Source organism: Mirounga leonina, unplaced genomic scaffold (genome assembly GCF_011800145.1).
Source record: "Mirounga leonina isolate KUSES-001 unplaced genomic scaffold, KU_Mleo_1.0 Mir_55, whole genome shotgun sequence".
In the NCBI taxonomy this organism is placed as follows: Eukaryota; Metazoa; Chordata; class Mammalia; order Carnivora; family Phocidae; genus Mirounga; species Mirounga leonina.
The window spans coordinates 4,160,548-4,179,759 of NW_023270816.1; the positions used below are offsets into that span (position 1 = coordinate 4,160,548).

General features: G+C 52.2%; 1 protein-coding gene across 5 annotated transcripts in view; it reads right to left on the minus strand.

Moving 5' to 3' along the window:
- LOC118001936 (1-acyl-sn-glycerol-3-phosphate acyltransferase delta) overlaps positions 1-19,212 on the minus strand; it is a 119,530-nt gene that overhangs the window by 7,453 nt on the left and 92,865 nt on the right. For all 5 annotated transcript variants that reach the window (XM_034992124.1, XM_034992123.1, XM_034992125.1 and 2 more), the window contains 4 exons: positions 8,056-8,217; positions 7,393-7,546; positions 3,729-3,831; positions 1,122-1,197 (listed from right to left, as the gene is read on the minus strand). In XM_034992124.1, the coding sequence (XP_034848015.1) occupies positions 1,122-1,197; positions 3,729-3,831; positions 7,393-7,546; positions 8,056-8,217 (495 nt within the window). The remainder of the gene's footprint in view (positions 1-1,121; positions 1,198-3,728; positions 3,832-7,392; positions 7,547-8,055; positions 8,218-19,212) is intronic.

A 19,212-nucleotide genomic window follows, 5' to 3' on the forward strand; every position in this document is an offset into this window, starting at 1 on the left:
CTGCACGGTCCCCGCTCTGTGACAGGTCCCTGTGTGCTGTTTGGAAGAGGAGACTGGATGTCTATCCCTATACCCGTCCAGAAATGACCCCAAAATGGCAAGTTCTGCAAAAGTGACTTTTTGGGAACACAGGAGTGACTTCTTGCTGTGAGAGCATCAGGATCTTGATCCCCAAACAGCATATTTGTAAGAAGTCTCTACTTAATCTGATGGTGGTGATCTGGGGGTCTTTGGGGCCAAAACACATTCCCAAAGGAAGGATTAGAATGCTTATCCAACTGGAGCAGACAGCCCATCAAGTTCCGTGTGATTATCTTCCCTAGCGGAGTGGGGAGAAAAAGACAGCACCTGCCCGCCGGTCTGTATTTATGGAATCCAGCACCAGGAAGTCAGTATCCTACTCTGTGTACTCGATTCTAGGCTGGTTTGGCCTTAAAATGCATGATGAATCAGAAATAAGTCTCTATGGGCAGCGAGACGTGGTCAAAAAAACGCCTTCCTTACTAGGTGGGCGCTAACCTTTTCTCCTTCATAAGATCAAGCAGTTAGGGCCCTAAGAATGCAACTCCCTCTGCCCCCTGCACGTGTCTGAGGAGAGAACCCAATGAAAGGTAAGGCCCTGCTCAGAGGAAGGAAAGAAGGTGTGTGTGCGGCGGAGGGGCCTGGGGGGCTGCTGAAGAGCTAGAGCACAGCCAGGAAGTGGGGGGCACGGGGCCAGAGCAAACCCAGCAGAGGTGGAGTCTTGCAAGCCTCCATCTTGCCTGTGCTCGCGGTTTTGAGACCCTACAGGCAGCCACATTGTAGGTCCGAGGCCATCGGGATCATCCGCATCGCTGAAAGAACTCTACCCCCCAAGAACCAGAGGCTACTTTTGCTAAGTAGACACGGGCTGTTGGGGGCCATCACTTTTCTGTCCACTACACCCATCATCCTTCCCATGAAGCCCCCTTAAAACCCACCTTGCTATAGTCTTCCCCCCCCCCGCCAAGTAGAGCATCAGCCCCAGCGTGGCTGCTAACTGGGGTGTTGCCACTATCGGATCCCAGGGCCCCCACAGTGCACCCACAGCTGCACCTCGAAATGGGTCCTGGGATCCCGCACAGCCACCCCGCCGCACTGACCTTCTCCTGGTAGAGTTTGTGGAGCCAGGCTGAACACTCGTCCTCCTCTTCGGGGACTTCTTCTAGAGGAATCCGCCTGCAAAGCAGAGAGCAGCTGGTAGGGAGGCGGCCAGCGCCAGTGCCCCAACCACGGTTCATAACGATGCTGGACATCCCCGGGCTTTACTGAGGGAGCCTGGGTCTTGTGGGTGTGCGGACGGCAATTCAGTTGACAGGCAGAAATTCATACCCATGTTGGGGAGATCCGGGCCCAGATGCAGTGCTGGTCCCTGAAGGAAGGGCCTGCTCTGGCAGGTTCGGGGACTCAGGTGGTGTCAGCCGAGGACTCCTGCCTCTCCCTGTCCTCCCTCCCGACCTCATGGAGAGTCTCCAAACATCTGGGGTTTGCCCCTCCGAGAGAGGGCAGTTTCCCATTTGCCACCTGTTATAATCCGACATACACAGAGTCTACACATAGCTGAAACCGTGCTGGTGCTTCTCCCCGCCGGGTAATGACTTCATACAGTGGTGAATGAAGTGTCTCCCGTCCAATGACCGCTTCGGCCTCTTGGACAGTGCGGAGGCTGATATGCTGCAAGGGTCTGGACAAATAGAAGGCCGTGTATCTTGGGGAACATGGAGAAAGCAGGGGACCCGGTCAGGCCTCGTGGCCCTTTGCTCACCAGAAGTGGATGAGGTTCGAGGGTGGCTCTGGGGCCACCTGCCAACAGCCCCCCTGAGCAAGGGGGGTTCAGTAGACCACATCTCCTGTTGCCCTATTGCAGATCTAGTTCTGTCTGTCTGCAGGCTGCTGGCTTTTGTGACCTCCAGGCATATTTATTCACCCTGATGTTGTGCACAGGAAATTCTGCGTCCCCCATGACAGCCATGGGGGGCTTCACGTCCCTCTCTGGCTCAGGACTACCTTAGTCATAAGGTACATTTTTAGGACGTATCCATCACACTGTAGCCTGTTAAGAGAACGTGGGATTCCATCTTAGAGGCTGTATTGTACGGGGCGGTTTTCACACAATGAAAAATCACCCCGTAAACTCCTCCACGTCCTCCCACGAATACCGACTCCTTCGCTCTTTCTGGCTCACTCTGGTTTGGAAACCAGATGTCTAACTGTGTTTCTTGAAAAAGGATAGGGAGCCTGCATACGGTTTATTTGGATAGTAGGCGTTTAAGGCCCTTTCGCTCTTTTCAAGAACTTCCTTGACATTCCTGCCCTTGCTGTTTTAATACTTTGCATTGAGGTAAAGCACAAGAAAGCCTGTTCCCCTCTGAGGGGGTACCTGCGCCATGAGGACAAGTGTGTGGAGAGGCACAGTCTTGCCCTCAGGCCAGGAGAGCACCAGCTTCCGTGGGCCCACGTGGTATGGTTTTGGCTGTTTACACCTCATTCCTACATGTGCTCCAGAGAAGCAGTTACCTGAGAGGCGGCCTAGTGGGTACGATGATCTTGAATAGTGCTCCAGGTTTCCCCAAATAGCTGGGGCCCAGCTGGCCCCGGAGTGGGGCTCCTGCCAGGTGTCGGTAAGAGCTCACGGGGCAAAGCCTCCTTTACACCTGGGAGAAGGCCTCCCTCCGGAAGGTTGGTTTTCCTGCCCTCATCTGCCTTCAACTGCGGAATAAGGTAGACTGTCCGCTGTGGCATTAGGAAACAGGAATAATTAGGATGCTTCTTTCCTATTTGTAAGGGGGAGCCAAAGTCCTCTCCAGCTAGGAAGCTATTTAATTCAGGCTGTCAGTCCATCAAAACATCTCTCCTGGAAGGTCTGAGCCCTTCTTGCAGCCTTGTGGTGACGATCAGCCACTGAATTTACATCGTCCTGTGTTGTCATACTTCAGTATCTGTAAGGTCTTTTTAAAAAGAAATCAGAATGTTCTCGAACACTTGGCTAGTTCTCCAAGAGCGGGCACGTCGGATCATCTTGGTTAGCCTTCTGGGAAGACAACCTAGTGTGAAGGAAACCAGCGCCATCCCTCAGCCCTGTCGTGCTGGGTTTTATGCGTGAGTCCCAGCTGGGTTTTACTGTCTGCCGTATCCCTCAGTTATTTCCCGTTCATCTCGATGACATTGCAGGAGACCAGGGTGAGCCCCGTTCTGTAAGCTGATCCAGCGGGCCAAGAGAACGGGTTTGTCTAATACCTTGTGAAATCTTTTCAATAAAGTCGTAATTGCTTGGGATATAACACATAAGTAAGATACTGCTAAAATGTTCTCCATTTGTTTCTAGACCTCCTTATAAGTTTTACGTGTTCTTATCTGTATATATCTGTATGTAGCAAACACATCCTCCAAGAAAAGGGGTCAGTGAAATAATCTCTTCATACTCAGTCTCAAAATGACTCTAAAATACTATCTTCCGTCTGTCCAACCTGAGCTCTATGATGAGTATGAGTTGGTCAGAGAGAATCAGAAAGTAGAGGCTTCCCTGATTATTGACATTAGTGCTGTGTGTCTTGAGTTCCTAATATAAACACAGACTGTGAAGTTCATTTCATTACAGAAGGCAGACAAGAAAATACAAAACAGACTTCCCTGGAAAGAGGTCTGTCGGCCATTTGTGATTTAATTACTTTGATGGGCGCTGTTTTGGAAAGGAAATGGAACCAACTTACCTGACATATAAATCGGCATGATATTTCTTCCCATTTAGGACCCCCAACAGTGTTGGATTTTCATTATTTCTGAAATTGAGTGTACAGTCATATACAGCTGAAACTATAAAAAAATAAAACAAATACAAAGCAGTATATAGCGTGTGAACCCAAGTTTGTTTTGTAGATACACACATTGGAAAACAATGATGAAATTCGCTAACTGGTTATCTCAGGATGGTGGGATGACTGGGTTCTTCCTCATGCTTTTCTATACTGTCCAAATGCCCTACATTGAACACACATCACCTTTTGTAACCAGAAGAGCACACCTCAACTCAGTAACTGAGAACAGAGTGATTACTGGGGTCAGAACAGTTTGAAGCAATACTGCAGTGTCCCGTCTAGAAGTTTTGCAACAATATCTAGACAGGTATCAGTCATGAGATCAGTCAGTCTAGAGCACCCTATCCAAGGATGCGTCTGAGTTTATGGCCGTGTAACCATTTTACGAGCGTTTCTCCCCCTAGAGAAGTAAGATAGCTACAAAACTAGAATAAGATGCTGGAGACATCTTAAGGACTTGAACTAGAGTCCGTTGAAACGTGGCTAAGAAGCAAAGAACGGGTGATGTGAGTGCATCTGCCCAACAGTGAGCTGACCTGTCAGCAAGTTACGTCAGCATGGAGTGCTGGGGCCGCAGGGCCTGGCCCGGGCTCCGTAACTGCTCAGTGGGTGGAGGGGTGCAGAATGCACGAAGGACCGTGAGTGAGCAGAAATACAGCGTGCAGACAGGACAGCAGGACGGGACAGTAGAAAGAACACGAGTTTTGAAGTCGGCCTGGTGCCTGGGGGACCCTCTCTTGGACGTGCCACTCAGCCGCCCTGAGCCTAGTTCCCCTGGAGAAGGGGACCCACGATGCCTTCCTCATAGGCTTGTTGAGCTGGCCAAAGTCTGCACTTCCCACGGGGCCTGGCACGCCGTGACAATAGATCGTGAGCCCAGTACTTTATGGAGAGCTTGGCATATGTGCAGTTACTATGCATAAAGCGGGTGGATGACAGGAGGGCCCGACAGGAGGGTCCTCTCGGTCTAGTTGGGGATACGAAGAACCAAGTTTCAAAAATCAGAAAACCACTGTCCATTTTCTTCCACCTGTTGCCTGGCCGCCAGGTGGGGTCTGCAGGAGGCGCCCTAGCAGCTCCTTAGTCTTAGCTGAGGAGAGGGGGGTCTCTCCTGCTGTCTCGCAGGAATGCCCGGGGTAGCTCCCAACCCCCAGCAAGCTAGACCACTGCCCCTTCCTGTCCTGGGCCTGGAGGCTGGCTGTCTCCCTGGTGGGGGGAGGCGTCACTCTCCACGCACAGAGTGAGGCTGCTGGAGAACAACCTCCATGTTGCATTTGGCAGGCATTATGCTAAAAGGCACTCAGGCTGTATGCGGTGTGGCAGGTGGGGTCACAGGGTCTGAGAGCAAGAAGGGGTCACGGAGCTCATGTAGTTCAGTGGGTTTCCAACCTCCTTCCTTCAGACTGGCTCTTACACAGGAGCCTGATGTATATACAACAGAAGTGGGGTTACTTTGGTCAATCAAGGACCGGGGGTGGGGGGCAGCCACAGGGGTTCCCCAGAGGACAGCCTAAAAACTAATGATTTGCACAGTCCCCTCCTTTTCCAGAGGGGCAACCCCAAGAGAAGTGTCTTGAAGTGATAAAACGGCCCAATGACATCCACCTGCCTGCAAAGCCCTTGAGAAGGAGGGGAGCCCGAGAGCCCCTGGCCCCCCCCCGGCCCCCCCAGGGGGCAGCCTGGGTGTGAGCCCCAGCCTCGGTGTATTAGCTGAGCCACTCAGAATAAGTTCCTTAAATTCTCTCTGAGCCCCAACGTCCTCATCTGTATATTGGAAGTAAAACAAAGTTTCCTTCATTGGATCTGGCCCGCACACTCTGGCCATGCCAGGTGGGACGAGCTTGCCCTGGGGCGAATCCGAAGTGCCCTCGGAGGGCTGGCCCCTAGCTCAGCCACGGCGGAACCCACGGGAAACCAGACCCAGAAGCGGGGCACCCCCACCAGGGGGCGAGGGTGAGGCGAGCAGGCTCCTCCCCGCGGCCGACGTTTGACCGCATGTCAGTGCCAGGCCTAGGCCGAGTCCTCTGCCTGTTTTCTCCTGTAACCCTCCTTGCGGCTCTCGGGAAGTGTGGCGAGCCGATGCGCCCAGGGCCACACGGCCGGCATCGGGTCGGGTCTCCCGGCTCGCTCGGACCCCGCTGGGCGGTGCAGGATGCAAGCGGCTGCGGCCTGGGAGGCCGGAGGAGGGACGGGCGACAGGCCGGCGACCTCCGCCCGGGGTCGCTGGGGTCAGGCGGGCCAGGGGCGGCCGGGAGCTCCGTGACAGGCCCGTTCTATCCCTGGGGTGAATGCAGCGCAGACAGCTGGGAGGCCGAGCAGAGGGAGCTCAGAGCCGCAAGGTAGTGCGCGGGAGGCGGGCTGCGGGGCCGCGGGGCTGCAGAGGACTAGCGGGGTGGCGTCGGGGCAGGAGGCAACCTGGCTCAGCTCGGGGGGGGGGGGGGGGGGGAGGGGGTGGACGGCGGGCGGGGCCGCACGGCATGGCTGGGGGGGGTCTCGGGGCACCTGCGGGGTGGGCCCCCCCCCTGCGGGCATGCCACCCGGCGGGTTCACGGCCACGGGCTCGGGCGGGCCCAGAGGCGGCGGGTTACACGCGTCCCCGCGTGCGGGCAGCGCCGCAGGAGACCCCTCGCCCGCCGCTCAGCTCCCTTGGCTCACAAGAGGGAGAGGAGACCTGGGGGCGCGAAGACAGACGACCGTGTGCGGACAGAAGCTGGGTGACCAGCCGCCCAACTCCCGCCAGGGCGGCATCTGGCCCCCGGGAGGGGGTTGGGGGACGTGGGGACACCAGTGCGACCTGGGACCTGCCCTGAGCCCAAGGCCCGCCGCCCTCCCGGCCTCCCCCGGCCTCCCCCGGGGCCTCATGGGGCCAGAGGAAGGTGGGGGTTTGGGAGGAGGGCGGGCTGCCCGGGAGGACGAGGAGCAAAGCTCGTGCTGCCAGGCCCAAGTGCCGAGGATTTAAGACGAGACAGAGTCCTGACAAGAGCCTGGAAACAAAAGCTGCTGCTTTCTGATTCTCACCCACGGGGACCCAGGGCTCAGGGCTCCAGACTCAGGGGGGTCAGCGGGCACAGAGGGTAAGGTCACGGAGTTCATCAGCTGGAGGCAGCTGGGGCCAACCCATGGGCAAGAAATGCCAAACAAAGCAAAACGACGCCCAAACCCTGGGCTAACGAGGTGTGGGGTCAGGCTGAACCCGGGGAGGACCAGGGGAGGAAGGACCTAGGGAGTCCACAAGGTCACCACAGCCTTGCAGTTCCAGTGCTGAGCATTAGAGGGCAGTGTTTGCTCAGCGTGCGTGTGTGGGGAGTGCGCGTGCCTATGAGAGTGAGTGTGTGTGTGTGTGTGTGTGAGAGAGAGAGAGAGAGAGAGAGAGAGAGAGTGAGAACGCCAGCAGGCAGTGGCCTGGATCCTAGCTATCCATCCTTTGTGCCCTGTCTGCCCTCCTAGCTACCAGCCACAATCAGCTGGGGAGCACTGCCAGGGGAGAGCTATTCAGATTGGGGTGCTGGGGTGCGGTCTCCTTGCTGCAGGGTGCAGGGGACACCGGGCTCTTCCTTACCTACATTTCTCAAACTCCTCACGGTGATGGCGAAGCCTTTGGTGCGTGGCAGCAGGTGGTACTTGAGGCTGGGCAGCCCCTTGGCTTGGGCCACCTGCATGCTGATCTGGTGCTTCTTCTCCGTGAACCGAGTGCCCTCACAGTGAATCAGGAACTGGAGAGAACAGCGCAATGGTCACACACAGCCCCCAGTCCACGTGCGGCCCTGGGTCACACCCATTCTGAGTCACACGCGCCATCCCCCATATACCGCAGTCACATGCAGTCCCCCAGGAGCCCTTATGGCCAGAGCAGGGATGGCCCCTGGCAGCTACGCCAGCCCCTGACCTCGGGGTGCAGCCCAGAGGCTGGCCTTCCCCTCTGCGCCCACAAGAGCTGGGGGGACAAAAGTTTACCATCTGAGGATAGTAGAGGAGTGAGCGTATGTGTGCGTGAGTCTGTATGTGGGTGTGTGAGCATGAGAAGAGCATCTGAATGTGAGTGTGACAAGAGTGCTCTGAGGATTTATTTCTGCACCCGTTAGTTCAAAGAGGAGGACCGGGTAGCGAGCGACAGTGGGGCCGGCCAGCGGGGCAGGTTGGCAGGACAGGCGCGAGGCGTGTCAGGCTGCTCACGTGGGAGTGCTCTGGGGCTGGGGCCGTGGCTGCTCGGGGTCTGACGTACAAAATACTTCTCGGGGTAATCCCGGAGGCGCAGTAAGCTCTTTGAGACGGTCTCGCGGTCTTGTTCCCACTTGCGCGTGCAGAAGACCATCTCTGTGAAGTACCACATCCAGCCGATGATCGGGACGTAGGCCAGCTCCTTCTTGGCCAGGACTTTGGAACCCTGAAACAGAGATGGGGGCCCAGGGCGATTTACGGAGATGTTACTAGAAAAAGAGGAGCGGACATGCTCTCCAAAGGCCTAAGGGGACGGTTCCAGAGCACAACGAAGCAAGAAGCCACTGACCCTGGAGCCTCCGCACCGGTCAACCAGAGGCCAAGGTTGTGCTAACTCTGCGTGGCGGGGAGGGGGGGTCTTCCTGGGGGTGGGCAGGCATCTGGGCGGCGTCCGGAACAATGAGGGACGTTTAAGGGTCTCGGGGATGCTCAGGTCATTTTCCAAGCTGGTCAGACAGTTGTAACACCAAACTCTTTCTGTAGATCTCACTCAGTCCTCAGCCAAACTTGGTTCTGCCAGCAGGGCAGACATTATTCTCCTTTCACAGACTAGGAAATGGGGTCTGGAGGGTTCCCTGGGTCATAGGGCTGCACAGTGGGGGAGCCTAGAGTTGAGCTCAGGCCACCAGATCATGTTGGGGGCTCCCTGGCTCATCTCTAAGGCTGGCAGTGGGGCTGGACGCCCGCCTGAGAATGCCCGAGGCTGGCTCAAGACGCAGGGACCTGGCCCACCAACAGGCTGGCCCCTGGGGCTGCTCGGCGTAGGCCCTTAACCAGCGCCGGCCTGGAGAAGACCAGGGATCGGGGCACTGGGGGGGCAGGAGAGACCCCAAAACTGCTTTTCATCTAGTGGGTTGGGCTCTATACTTTTCACCCTGAATTTTGGAATTGGCCAAGATACTCTCTGAGATGGCTGTCGTTGGTCGACGGCGCAGGTGACAGGGGCAGCGATCTGGACAGTCAGGCAGGCTTAGCTGGTGCTCTTGGTGACAACTGTCTAGTTAGGCCCTGAACCTAGGAGGCCTGTCGCGTCCGCAGCAACGAGGCAGCTGCAGGTCGGTGAAGAGCGACGGGCCGCACCCCTAGCCACCTGCACGGACTGGAGAAAGGCACGGACGGCCGCTTGCTCCCTTTATGTTAAAAAACCCCAACAATAAACATCTTCCGCCGTGCTGGGAAAGACAAAGCACAGACACCTTTCAGGTTTAGTGTCTCCGTGTTTTGATGGGTTTTGTTTCTGTTATTCCCACAGACCCAACATGCAAATTCTCTCGAAGAAGAGAACCAAGCCATCAAATCCGGGGCCTGCCCCCAGAGGACCTGGAGGCCAGTCCCCATGGGTCCGAGACCTCGCCGTACCTGGGAGGAGGGCTTCCTGCGTGCCAGGCACAGACGATGCACGTCTATAAATTCTATTCCATCTGAAATCAAAAGCACTAGATACTCCCATTTTATAGATAATCAAACTGAAGCTCAGAGATGTTAAGTAACTTGCCCAGAATCACGGAGCTGACAGCTGGGGAAGCGGAGACTTTCGGCCAGGTGGCCTGCCGCGGGCCACAGTCCATGAGAAACGTTCATGCCTACCAAGGCATGGGGCCAGACATGGAGGGCCGCCTACCCAACAGCCGCTGTCCCCTCCTCTTTCTCTTGCAGGCTCCATTCCATTCCAAAGGCGACATGCTCGGGCTCTGGGGGGTAACCATGAGTGACGTCAACCCAGCCTCGCGTCCCCCGGGCCCCTCAGCTTAGTGTGGGCCTCTGACCCAGTTCTGCTGAGGTGGCTCGAGGGTCTGCTAGGGTGCACGGGTTCTGGGGCTTCTGGGAAGATTTCGCTCCACGACAAAAAGAGAGACGGCCAGGAGGCCCGGCCACTTTTTCTGCCATGAACACGGTTGCTGAGTGTGTCACGGCTTTGACGTCATGTTGTGACCCTGAGACAACAGGCTAGACATGCTGAGGCCACTGGACTCACCGTGCCAACCCGGCAGGTATCTGGCTACACTATCATCTGAGGGAACAGAGTGTCTTCATGGCCCAAGCCCCGGGGGTCAGGGTTTCTGTCCATCTTGAGCTGACGAAGGCCTGTGACAGAGCATCAGTCACTTCACCCTAGAAAACTCTTTGCTTTTCAACATGGGGTTACTTTAAATCCTCAAAGCATGAACTAATTATTCTGACTGTGCTTTCTTGTGCTAAGTGAGAAGGAAGTGCTTGTCACTCAGAACACAAAACCAAACTGCCTGGGGCATCACCACTCTGCCCATAGGAGCCATTGACAAGCCTATCAGCGTGTGTCCACTGCCAGGTTTCAGGTCCAGGGAGGCCCCTTCGGCCTTCCCTCAACCCCCTCCTCTTGTCAGCAGGGATGTCCTCATGCTTTCTGCTCCTGAGCCTCAGTTAACTCCTTACTCATGGCTTGTGAGATGGAAACAAGATAGAAAATCCTCACCAATGAACTCAACTTACCTTCTCGGTAGGTTAGGACTATGTACAAAATTTACATATTCCTGAACTCATTCCAAAAAGACTTTGCGGCAACATGAAGGGATTCTAAAAGATGATCTGTTCTATAACCAAGAAGGGAATCGTATACTGTAGGGGAGCAGCCACTGGGTCTAGGAAGGTAAGTGGCCCCATGCGGGAAAGTACTCTCATGGGTATTTCCTATTAATGGAACTATCCCACCAGACCCAAATGGGTCTTAGTGGTTGGCTTTTGATAACCTACTGCTAAGAGGAGACAGAACTTTGACAGTGATGTGGGATCTATGTGTAGACCAAAGAGATGAGCTCAAGAGTCTACATATCCATCACTGTCTTACTGTGTTAGAGGGAGCTCTGCAAATCATCTAAATGCCCCACAGGAGAAGAGCTCAATGAATTAGAGTATATACGACAGACCGTACATGCAGTGCATAATGCGATATTACAGAGCAGTTACTGTAGCCTGTGAGCCAAAGCAGCTCCACCACCTGTTTTTATAAATAAAGTTTTACTGGAACACAGTCACTCTCTTTCGGGTACACACTGCCGATGGTTACTTTTACGCTGCAACAGCTGAGCTGAATAGTTGTGACCGAGGCAATATGGTCCACAAAGCTGAAAATATTCCCTATCCTGCCAGTTACAAAGTTTGTCAACCTTTGATTTACAGCCACTAAAATTTGTTTCCTACAAATATTTAATAGCTGGGGAAATGCTTATTACATAAAACTAAACTTTTAAAAGGTCTGGAATCAAAGCTGAGTCTAGAGTCTGATTATGACTACATGAAGAAAGTAAAACAGGAAAATAACAGTAGCTCTGGGTGAGTGGTCAAATCAGAAGCGATTTTTTTTTTTTGTTTTATTAGATTTTCCTGTTTTTTATCAACAAAATATTTTGCAGCATTCCTCTAACAATGCCCCTTTTAAGAAGTAGTTGACATCAGCACATTTCAACCATTTGCTTCTGGAACATAAGTAAGACTGGATCAAAACAGCCTATTTGATAATGATGATCAAAAGGAACAGAGGAGATATTTCTGTTTTTATGTTGAATTAATACGTCTTTCAACTTTAAAGTTCTGGATGTTATCATTAGGCCTAGACCTTGATGTTGACTATGTTTATTTGATATAAGAAATGTTTTAAAATATTAAGGTAGAAACCTTTGCCTTTCAAATCAAAGATACTTTACTTGATTTCCTTTCCTCAGCAGGGATAACAGGATTTGGAGAGCTTTGAAATCAGTCCTGATTTTGATCAGGCTCTACCACGGCCCAGCTGTGTGACTTTGGTCTTGAGACTTAACCTTCCCGAGCCTCAATTTTCCCAGCTGTATTATGAGGAAAGGAATACTTACCTCCAAGTGTTGCCGTAAAGATTTAATAACATATGGAAACATATACAAAAGTGTGGAGTTGTGAACCTGACAACAGGTGTTCAATAATGTATAGCTATTATTACTACCACAGAGTAAGCACAGGGGCTAAATGTCCCTTTCAATTCAGCCCATTTCCTAAACCATGCTTTAGCATATGGTGATAACAAAAGTTTGCGGGTATTCCAGCATTACCTGACAGGCAGTGCGCTGAGAGATTTACAGGAGTTCATTCACTTAAGACCCACAGACTAGAAACTTCCTACTCAAATATGCTTACAGTCCTCCAGGAAACTCAATACGCCATCAATATCATGACCCTCCCAGGCCAAGCAAGGGTTTCTATATGTGGATGGTCAAGTCTTCAGGAAAGAATGTATAAAAACAATATCAATTTCATTTATTCTGGATTTATTTTGAGGGTAGATCTGAGAGGATTACTGATGAGTTAGATTGACCTCAGGCCCATCTAGACATTGGCATGCCTGGAAAATAAAAAATGTTCATAGGAAACGCAACTTCTTATGAGGAATCCACAACTGCAAGGACCTGGCCATTGTTGGTAGTTGTAGGGAGTTGCTGACATGATATCACATTCTACAGTTAAAAGTTTATGAAACTTTTGAGTGTGTGTGTGTGTGTGTGTGTGTGTGATTGTGTGAGAAAGTGTATATGAGAGAATTTTATGTGTAGAAAGTGTGTGATTGTGTATGTGTGTGTGAGAGACTGTGAGAGTATATGTGTATGTGTGTGCGAGAATGAGTATGTGAGAGAGACTATATGTGTGTAAAAAGAGAGACTGTGTGAGTGTGAAAGAGGGTTTGTGTGCATGAAAGAGACTGTGTGTGTCTAGAGAGTTTGTGTGAGACAGACTGTGAGAGTGAGTGTGTATGTGTGTGTAGACAGACTTGAGAGTGTGTATGTGAGAGTGTGTGTGTGAGAGAAAGGGTGTGTGTGTAGAGAGAGAGTGTGTATGAGAGACTGTGCATGTGGAGAGAGACTATGTGAGAATGTGTGTGTGTGAGAGAGAAAGGGTGTGTATATGTGTGTGTGTAAGAGAGCGAGGGCGAGACCTATCTTACCACAGTTGCCCGATCAATCTAACTGAGCAGCCCATAACCGCAGTTGGGACCACGCAGTTGCTCAGGGAGACAGCAAACCCCATGAACCCTCCAACACCCCATGAACCCCTTCAGCACCTCCAAACAACTGGTCAACCCCTGTGCAGAGACCACATGGTGCTAATGGTGCTAGAAAGAACTGCTTTGAAGATGCGCTGAGATCCAGTACATTGCAACCCTGAGATTATGAGGCTCTCCCCTCACTTGTGTCGGGTCCATGGCCTTTGTGATGAAAAATGAGCAGAATCAGGACTTTTTAGTTAAGGTTTTTCTCCAGCATGGCCACCTGCCGGCTGATAAAATGAAAATGTTTAGTGTTGAGGCTGGGTTTGTAGGATGGTTGGAATGGGTAGGGCATCCAGTTCAGCCACCTTTCCGTGATTCTCCCACCTCCTCTGACCACTCCGTAGGCCCGACAGGAAACACAATTGGGTTCTAACATTGGTCAGTACGATGGCCCCTGGTCAACATGCTGCTTGCACAAATATCTTTCTGGCCTCCAAACACATGGCCATTCCTGAAGGTTTACCATCACGGTCACAGTTAGTCATTTGGATTCACCCAAGGTCATTTATTTCTACTAAATATAAAATACCTGAATAGGATCTCTTAAGTGGAACACTGAAAGCAGACTAAAACATCCACACTTTAACGCTCTGAAATTTTTTCTCGTCTATGAGCTAAGCCCCATCACTGTAGAGGACTAGCAAGTCAGCCAACAGCTCAGCCTCTTTTTTTGATGTGTGGTATTGTGAACTTTAACATCAAGACTGTTCTGTCCATGCAACTAGTGTTTGTTAAATACCTCCTTTTTATTTATTTTTTTTAAAAGATTTTATTTATTTATGTGACAGAGAGAGACACAGCGAGAGCAGGAACACAAGCAGGGGGAGAGGGAGAAGCAGGCTTCCCGCTGAGGCAGGGAGCCTGATGCGGGGCCCAGGACCCTGGGATCATGATCTGAGCCGAAGGCAGACGCTCAACGACTGAGCCACCCAGGCGCCCCTGTTAAATACCTCCTTTGTGCCGGGCACTGGGCCAGGTGGGGACACCAAAGTGAAGGTGATTATCTGTGGCCTTGAGACGTGCAGTCTAGTGGGAGGAGAGAAACAGAAAGCTGCCAATGTCTGTGTTACTTCGGCCACTGAACTCTGTAAGTTGTTGAACCGACATGCTCTCTGGCAAACGATGCGGGGTACAAGCCTGGACAAGATGGGGCTGCAATGTGTCTCTGAAATGTAAGTCCCCTACCACAGTAAAAGGCAGGAGATAGGACTGGAGCTCAAAAATCACGAGTCCGGCGCATGCGCGCGTGTGGGTGCATTCACATGTCAAACGGTGAGACTCTATTTGTGCCCATGAGAGTAACATATATGTGGCCTAAATCTGCTTATCCTCATTCTTTCTCTGGCTGGCTGTCTCCCTTCTCTGATGCTAAAGAAGAAAATGCTGGGGACCTTACACTACCAGAAAAATCTCAAGAGAGTCGGAAAACAAAATGAACACTGTGCCACAATTATTCACAGCCGCTGGGGGAACGCATAGAACAAACATGAAACAGAAGCACTCTCTGAGAATTCATCTCTCTTCGACTGCAAATAAACGTGTATCATTTATCCAGGTGGAGTAGAGCGCTCCCAGCTCCCAGACTCTCGATAGCATCTTCCCCCCACCCAAGTCTGCGTCCGACCCCCTGACCAAACCTGAAACTCTTCTTCGTTTGCCTGGTGTGTGGATATGGAGTGGGGAGGGAAAGGGCATCTGGGGACAAAGGAAACTCTTGAACGTTGGGTACTTGTCACACTTGACTCTGCTCAGTAGGATCAGGGCTCCCGATAAAACAGATGAGAAAAGATGCAGTGTCCAGCTCCCCCTTCCTGAGCACAGATCCTCACGTCCCCTTCCTAGCCTCTGTTCCGAATGGTCAGCCTGAGTCCCTCCCGGGGTGGCCCTGGGCAGAAGGAGAGACAGAGCAGAAGGAATTCCAGGGGCAGGGCTGGGAGACCAGGACCTTGCAAGGGCGGAAGATATTAGGAGCTATTGCCAATTCCTGTGGCCGGCAGGTGTTTGATAAGCAGCTGATGGAAGCACAGGGAGACGGAGGCATGGGAGGGCCCTGGGCACGTTAGCAGATGGGTGTGACAAAGAGGGAGCAGTTACCGGGGTCCCTGAGGAGTCAGAGCTGGTTCCCAGGACAAACATCCCCTGCTCTGAAGGTCTGCTGAGGCTTGTGTGAAGAGGAGGGAGGAAGCCCAATGTATTGCCGCTTTAAGCAAGTCTGGATTTACGATCTGTTGGTGTAATCCAACCCTGGCTTGTTAAAGACATTGCCAGAGGATCCTACTTAATAAAAAAGAAGACCGGGGCACGGGGGTGGCTCAGTGGGTTAAGCCTCCGACTCTTGATTTCGGCTCAGGTCGTGATTGATCTCAGGGCCCTGGGATGGAGCCCCGTGTTGGGAGGGAGTCTGCTTGTCCCTTTCCCTCTGCTCCTTCTTGCACTCTCTCCCTCTCGCAAATAAATAAATAAAATTTTTAAAAAGACTAAAAAGGCCTTGGTGTGTCTAACTCAGCACTACACTTCTAAATATAACTTTTAAAAATAAAGTGTACACTAACATTTCCAGGGACGTATTCAGTTATGAACTCAAGCTGCATCTCTACTTCCATTGAGCTACTGATCTCTTTCCTTGGCCAGTGCTGCACCTGGCTGCCCGAGTTGTAAGGGATCTCACCTCCTCACCATTCTCTCGGCTTCCTTATCTGGGTAATGCCGGGTCCCAGCAGGCCTGGCCCAACGGGTGAATACTTGGAGGCCCACAGTGGTGTCCCCGCCCACTCTTACTGCAGTGGGTGGTGCCGGAGTACGATACGGATGATGCTGATTAAGCCATTGAGGGTGGGGTGGGCGACCATGTTTCCCACACACCCACATGATATTAGCATTGAGGGTGATACAAACCCGCCTAATGGAGCTGATGAACCAGAGCTGCAGGTATATCTGATGGACAAGAAAACGTAGGACACTTCTCCACATCTAGGGACTCGGTTGGTGAAGTGTCTGCCTTGGGCTCAGGTCGTGACCCTTGAGTCCTGGGATCGAGCCCCATGTCAGGCTCCCTGCTCAGCGGGGAGTCTGCTTCTCCCTCTGCCTCTGCCGCCCCTCCTCCCCATGCTCGCTCGCTCTCTCTCTCTCTCAAATAAATAAATAAAATCTTTAAAAAAAGAAAAACAGTTCTCCACATCTAAAAACTTCTCATCTCTCTGTAGCCAACGGGAATTTGACAAATGTGTATGAAGAAACCTCGATAGCACGAATACAAGCACACTTGGCATTGCATAAAAATGATGGGGGATGTCAGTTGCATGGGGATCTAGCTCCGCTTAAATCCCACCTAGTAAAACATTTGCTCTCTCTTGTCTTCCATACCTTATCCTATTCTTCATAATAAGAAAACACTCAGTGCAGGGGAACTAATTAGGGTCAAGGAAACTAAGCATTATTACATGCCTACTTTGTGTAAGGCACTTGAACTAGGTATTTTCTTATATTCATTAAACAAGCACATATATTCAGTGAGCCCTATATATTTACTAAGCCCTTACAACATCATGAAATGGAAATTATTAACTGAGGTTCAGAAAAGTCAGATAACCTTCCTAAGGTCACACAAATGCAGGAGCCAGGGTTCAAGTCCACATCTGTGGGACTCTTAAGACATTGGGTTTTTTTGGCCTGCACATCTCTCTCTCTCCTGCCACGCTTAGGAGAGAATTGTTCTGGAGTAAGTAGAAGGGAAAAGAAAGAATTGCTCTTGATATCTGAACCAGAACGCATAGATTCACCCTTCCGACCATCCGCTTTGCTGCTAAGTTTTACATGTTCAAAAACAAGACAGAGGAAACCCACCATTTGGGGGGATGTTATAACTGAGGGAGGTTTATAGGAAATCACATTCGTGTAGACTTTCTAAACAACTCTGCACTGACATTTTTCCTGCAGAAAACCTTTAGAGAGAAAATGATCCTTTCACAATCAAACTTGAAGAAATGCTGGTTTTGAGACACGCGTCACCTTTCACAGAAAGAACCATATTTAATGTTAAGGACCAGAAGCGTCTTGGCAAAATTAAATCAGAACACCAGCGGGTGGGATTCTGTTCTAGTTTTAGCTCCTGGGTGCTTTTCTGGGGGGTTTATGGCCTCGGCGGTTCGTTTTACTGAGAGCCCAGGAGAGTTCGGCAAAACAGCCGCCCTGTGGTAAGTCTGAAATCAGCCCACGGTGACCTTGAGCTGGGGGCCAGGGAAGTGAGCGGGATGGTGAAGTGAGTATGCACCTTGGCCAGGCCCAAGTGGGGAGGAGCCTGTCAGCGCAGCCCAAGAACATGGCACCCGCCCGCTTGCTCACGGAGGGGCACGTCACCCACGGTCTCTCCCTTGAGGCACCTCCCCACCTCTGTCCGGTGCCTGATAATCATCCCTTCACCCCAGTCTCCCACTGCTCCTAAAAAATCATGCCCTCGAGGCCTCGTTCCAATGTTACCACCTTCTAGAAGTTTCCTGTGTCCCCGGGGGCCAACAGTCCCTGTGCTTGTAAGCACCAAAATGTTACACCAGTTGTGAAACTATTGAAATTCCTCCCCCAATCTGGTAAACAGAACTGCCTCAAACACCAATATTCCACCTTTACCACAGTGACCCCAGCCCTCCAGGCCCTCCCCAGCTAACAAAGGGGGGACACTGGGAACGACAGGCGCCCCCAGGATGGTGCCGAAGGGCTGACTGGTCTGTGGCTAAATAAGTTGCCTGTCGCCCCAAGTGAGCAGCACGGTCAGCCCTATGTCCTTGCTCTCTTACCTTGAGGGCAACCTCATGAAGGACCCTGGCGGGACCCCCCGCTGAGCTGTGCCTGGATCCCAGACCACACAAACCCAGGTAAGACCTGTTGTTGTCTTAAGCGGCTCTGTTCTGTGGCTTGTCACACTACCATAGCTAAAACCTTCAGAGGCCAGAGGCCAGATATGTTATATCTACGGCAGTGTGACAAGCCACAGAACAGAGCCGATCTGAAGAGAAACATCCCAGTTGGCCTCCAGGTCAGCCTCCAGGCCGCACCCACCCAGCTGGTAAACACTGAGCCTCTCGGCTGCCGTATACGGAGCGCTTAACAGGGGCCTGGTGTTGCTGGAAGACCCGACAAACGTGATCGTGGGTAGCCCGCCGTAACCTGACGGGGCCACTGTGGAGCGATGCGTATGTATTTTACTGGGACAGAAAGATGGGTGAAGAGGTACCGGAAGCTTCGGAAGCCCTGAGCCTCTGCATTGCACACCACAGTCTGTGGGGCACTTTAGAGACACTCATGTCAACTGTCCACAGGCCATGCCCCTCCCCAGGGAGGAAAGAGTCCGTGTGTTCCTCGAAGGTCATAACCAGAGCCTTTGGCGCCCTGGGAACCAGGGCCCCTGGAATGACCTCGGATGTCTGTAAAAGGTTAAAAGACCTTTTTCTCCTTTTTAAGAAAATCCCATCACTTTCCCCCCAAAACCAATTTCACATTTAATTAGCCCATTCTCAAGAATTTCGGCAAATTTCACTTGCTTCAATTTAAACTCACTCCCTCTCAGGCTGTTACCTGTGTGGGCACAAACTGCCCCATCAGGAACCTTCTCCTTGGCCCTTCTCCTCTAAGAAGGAAGTTCCCCAGACTCCAGAAGGATCTCAACGTCATGCATTATTTTTAAAAAGAGATCAATCGGGTGTCTTTTCTTTGAAGGTGATTTAAGACCAAAGGTACTGCTGAGCAATTAATACAGCAAGCTGCTGCTTTGTGTCCTCCTAAGAGTGGCGGGAAGAAACGCGCCACCTGGGAAGGGGGCCGAGCCGCTCACCTGGCACCCTGGCCTCCGGCTGGACCTCAGCCGCTGGAGCAGCCAGCGCGGAAGGGAACTGCTCCCTGCTTCGGGGACAGGCCATTCCCCTGGGGGGAGAATCTGGCAGCTTCCCCCCGAGTCAGCCCAGCCCCCGACCCCGACAAAGCTCACCAGTGCCTCGCTCGTCCCCTCCTGGCAGCCGCTCCTTGGCCAGCACGAGGCATCCTTTAGAACGTGTGGCCACAGCATGGCTGGTGCGTGGCGCTCGGCGGAAAGGGGAAGGTGGCCGCCTCCTGTCCCTGTCT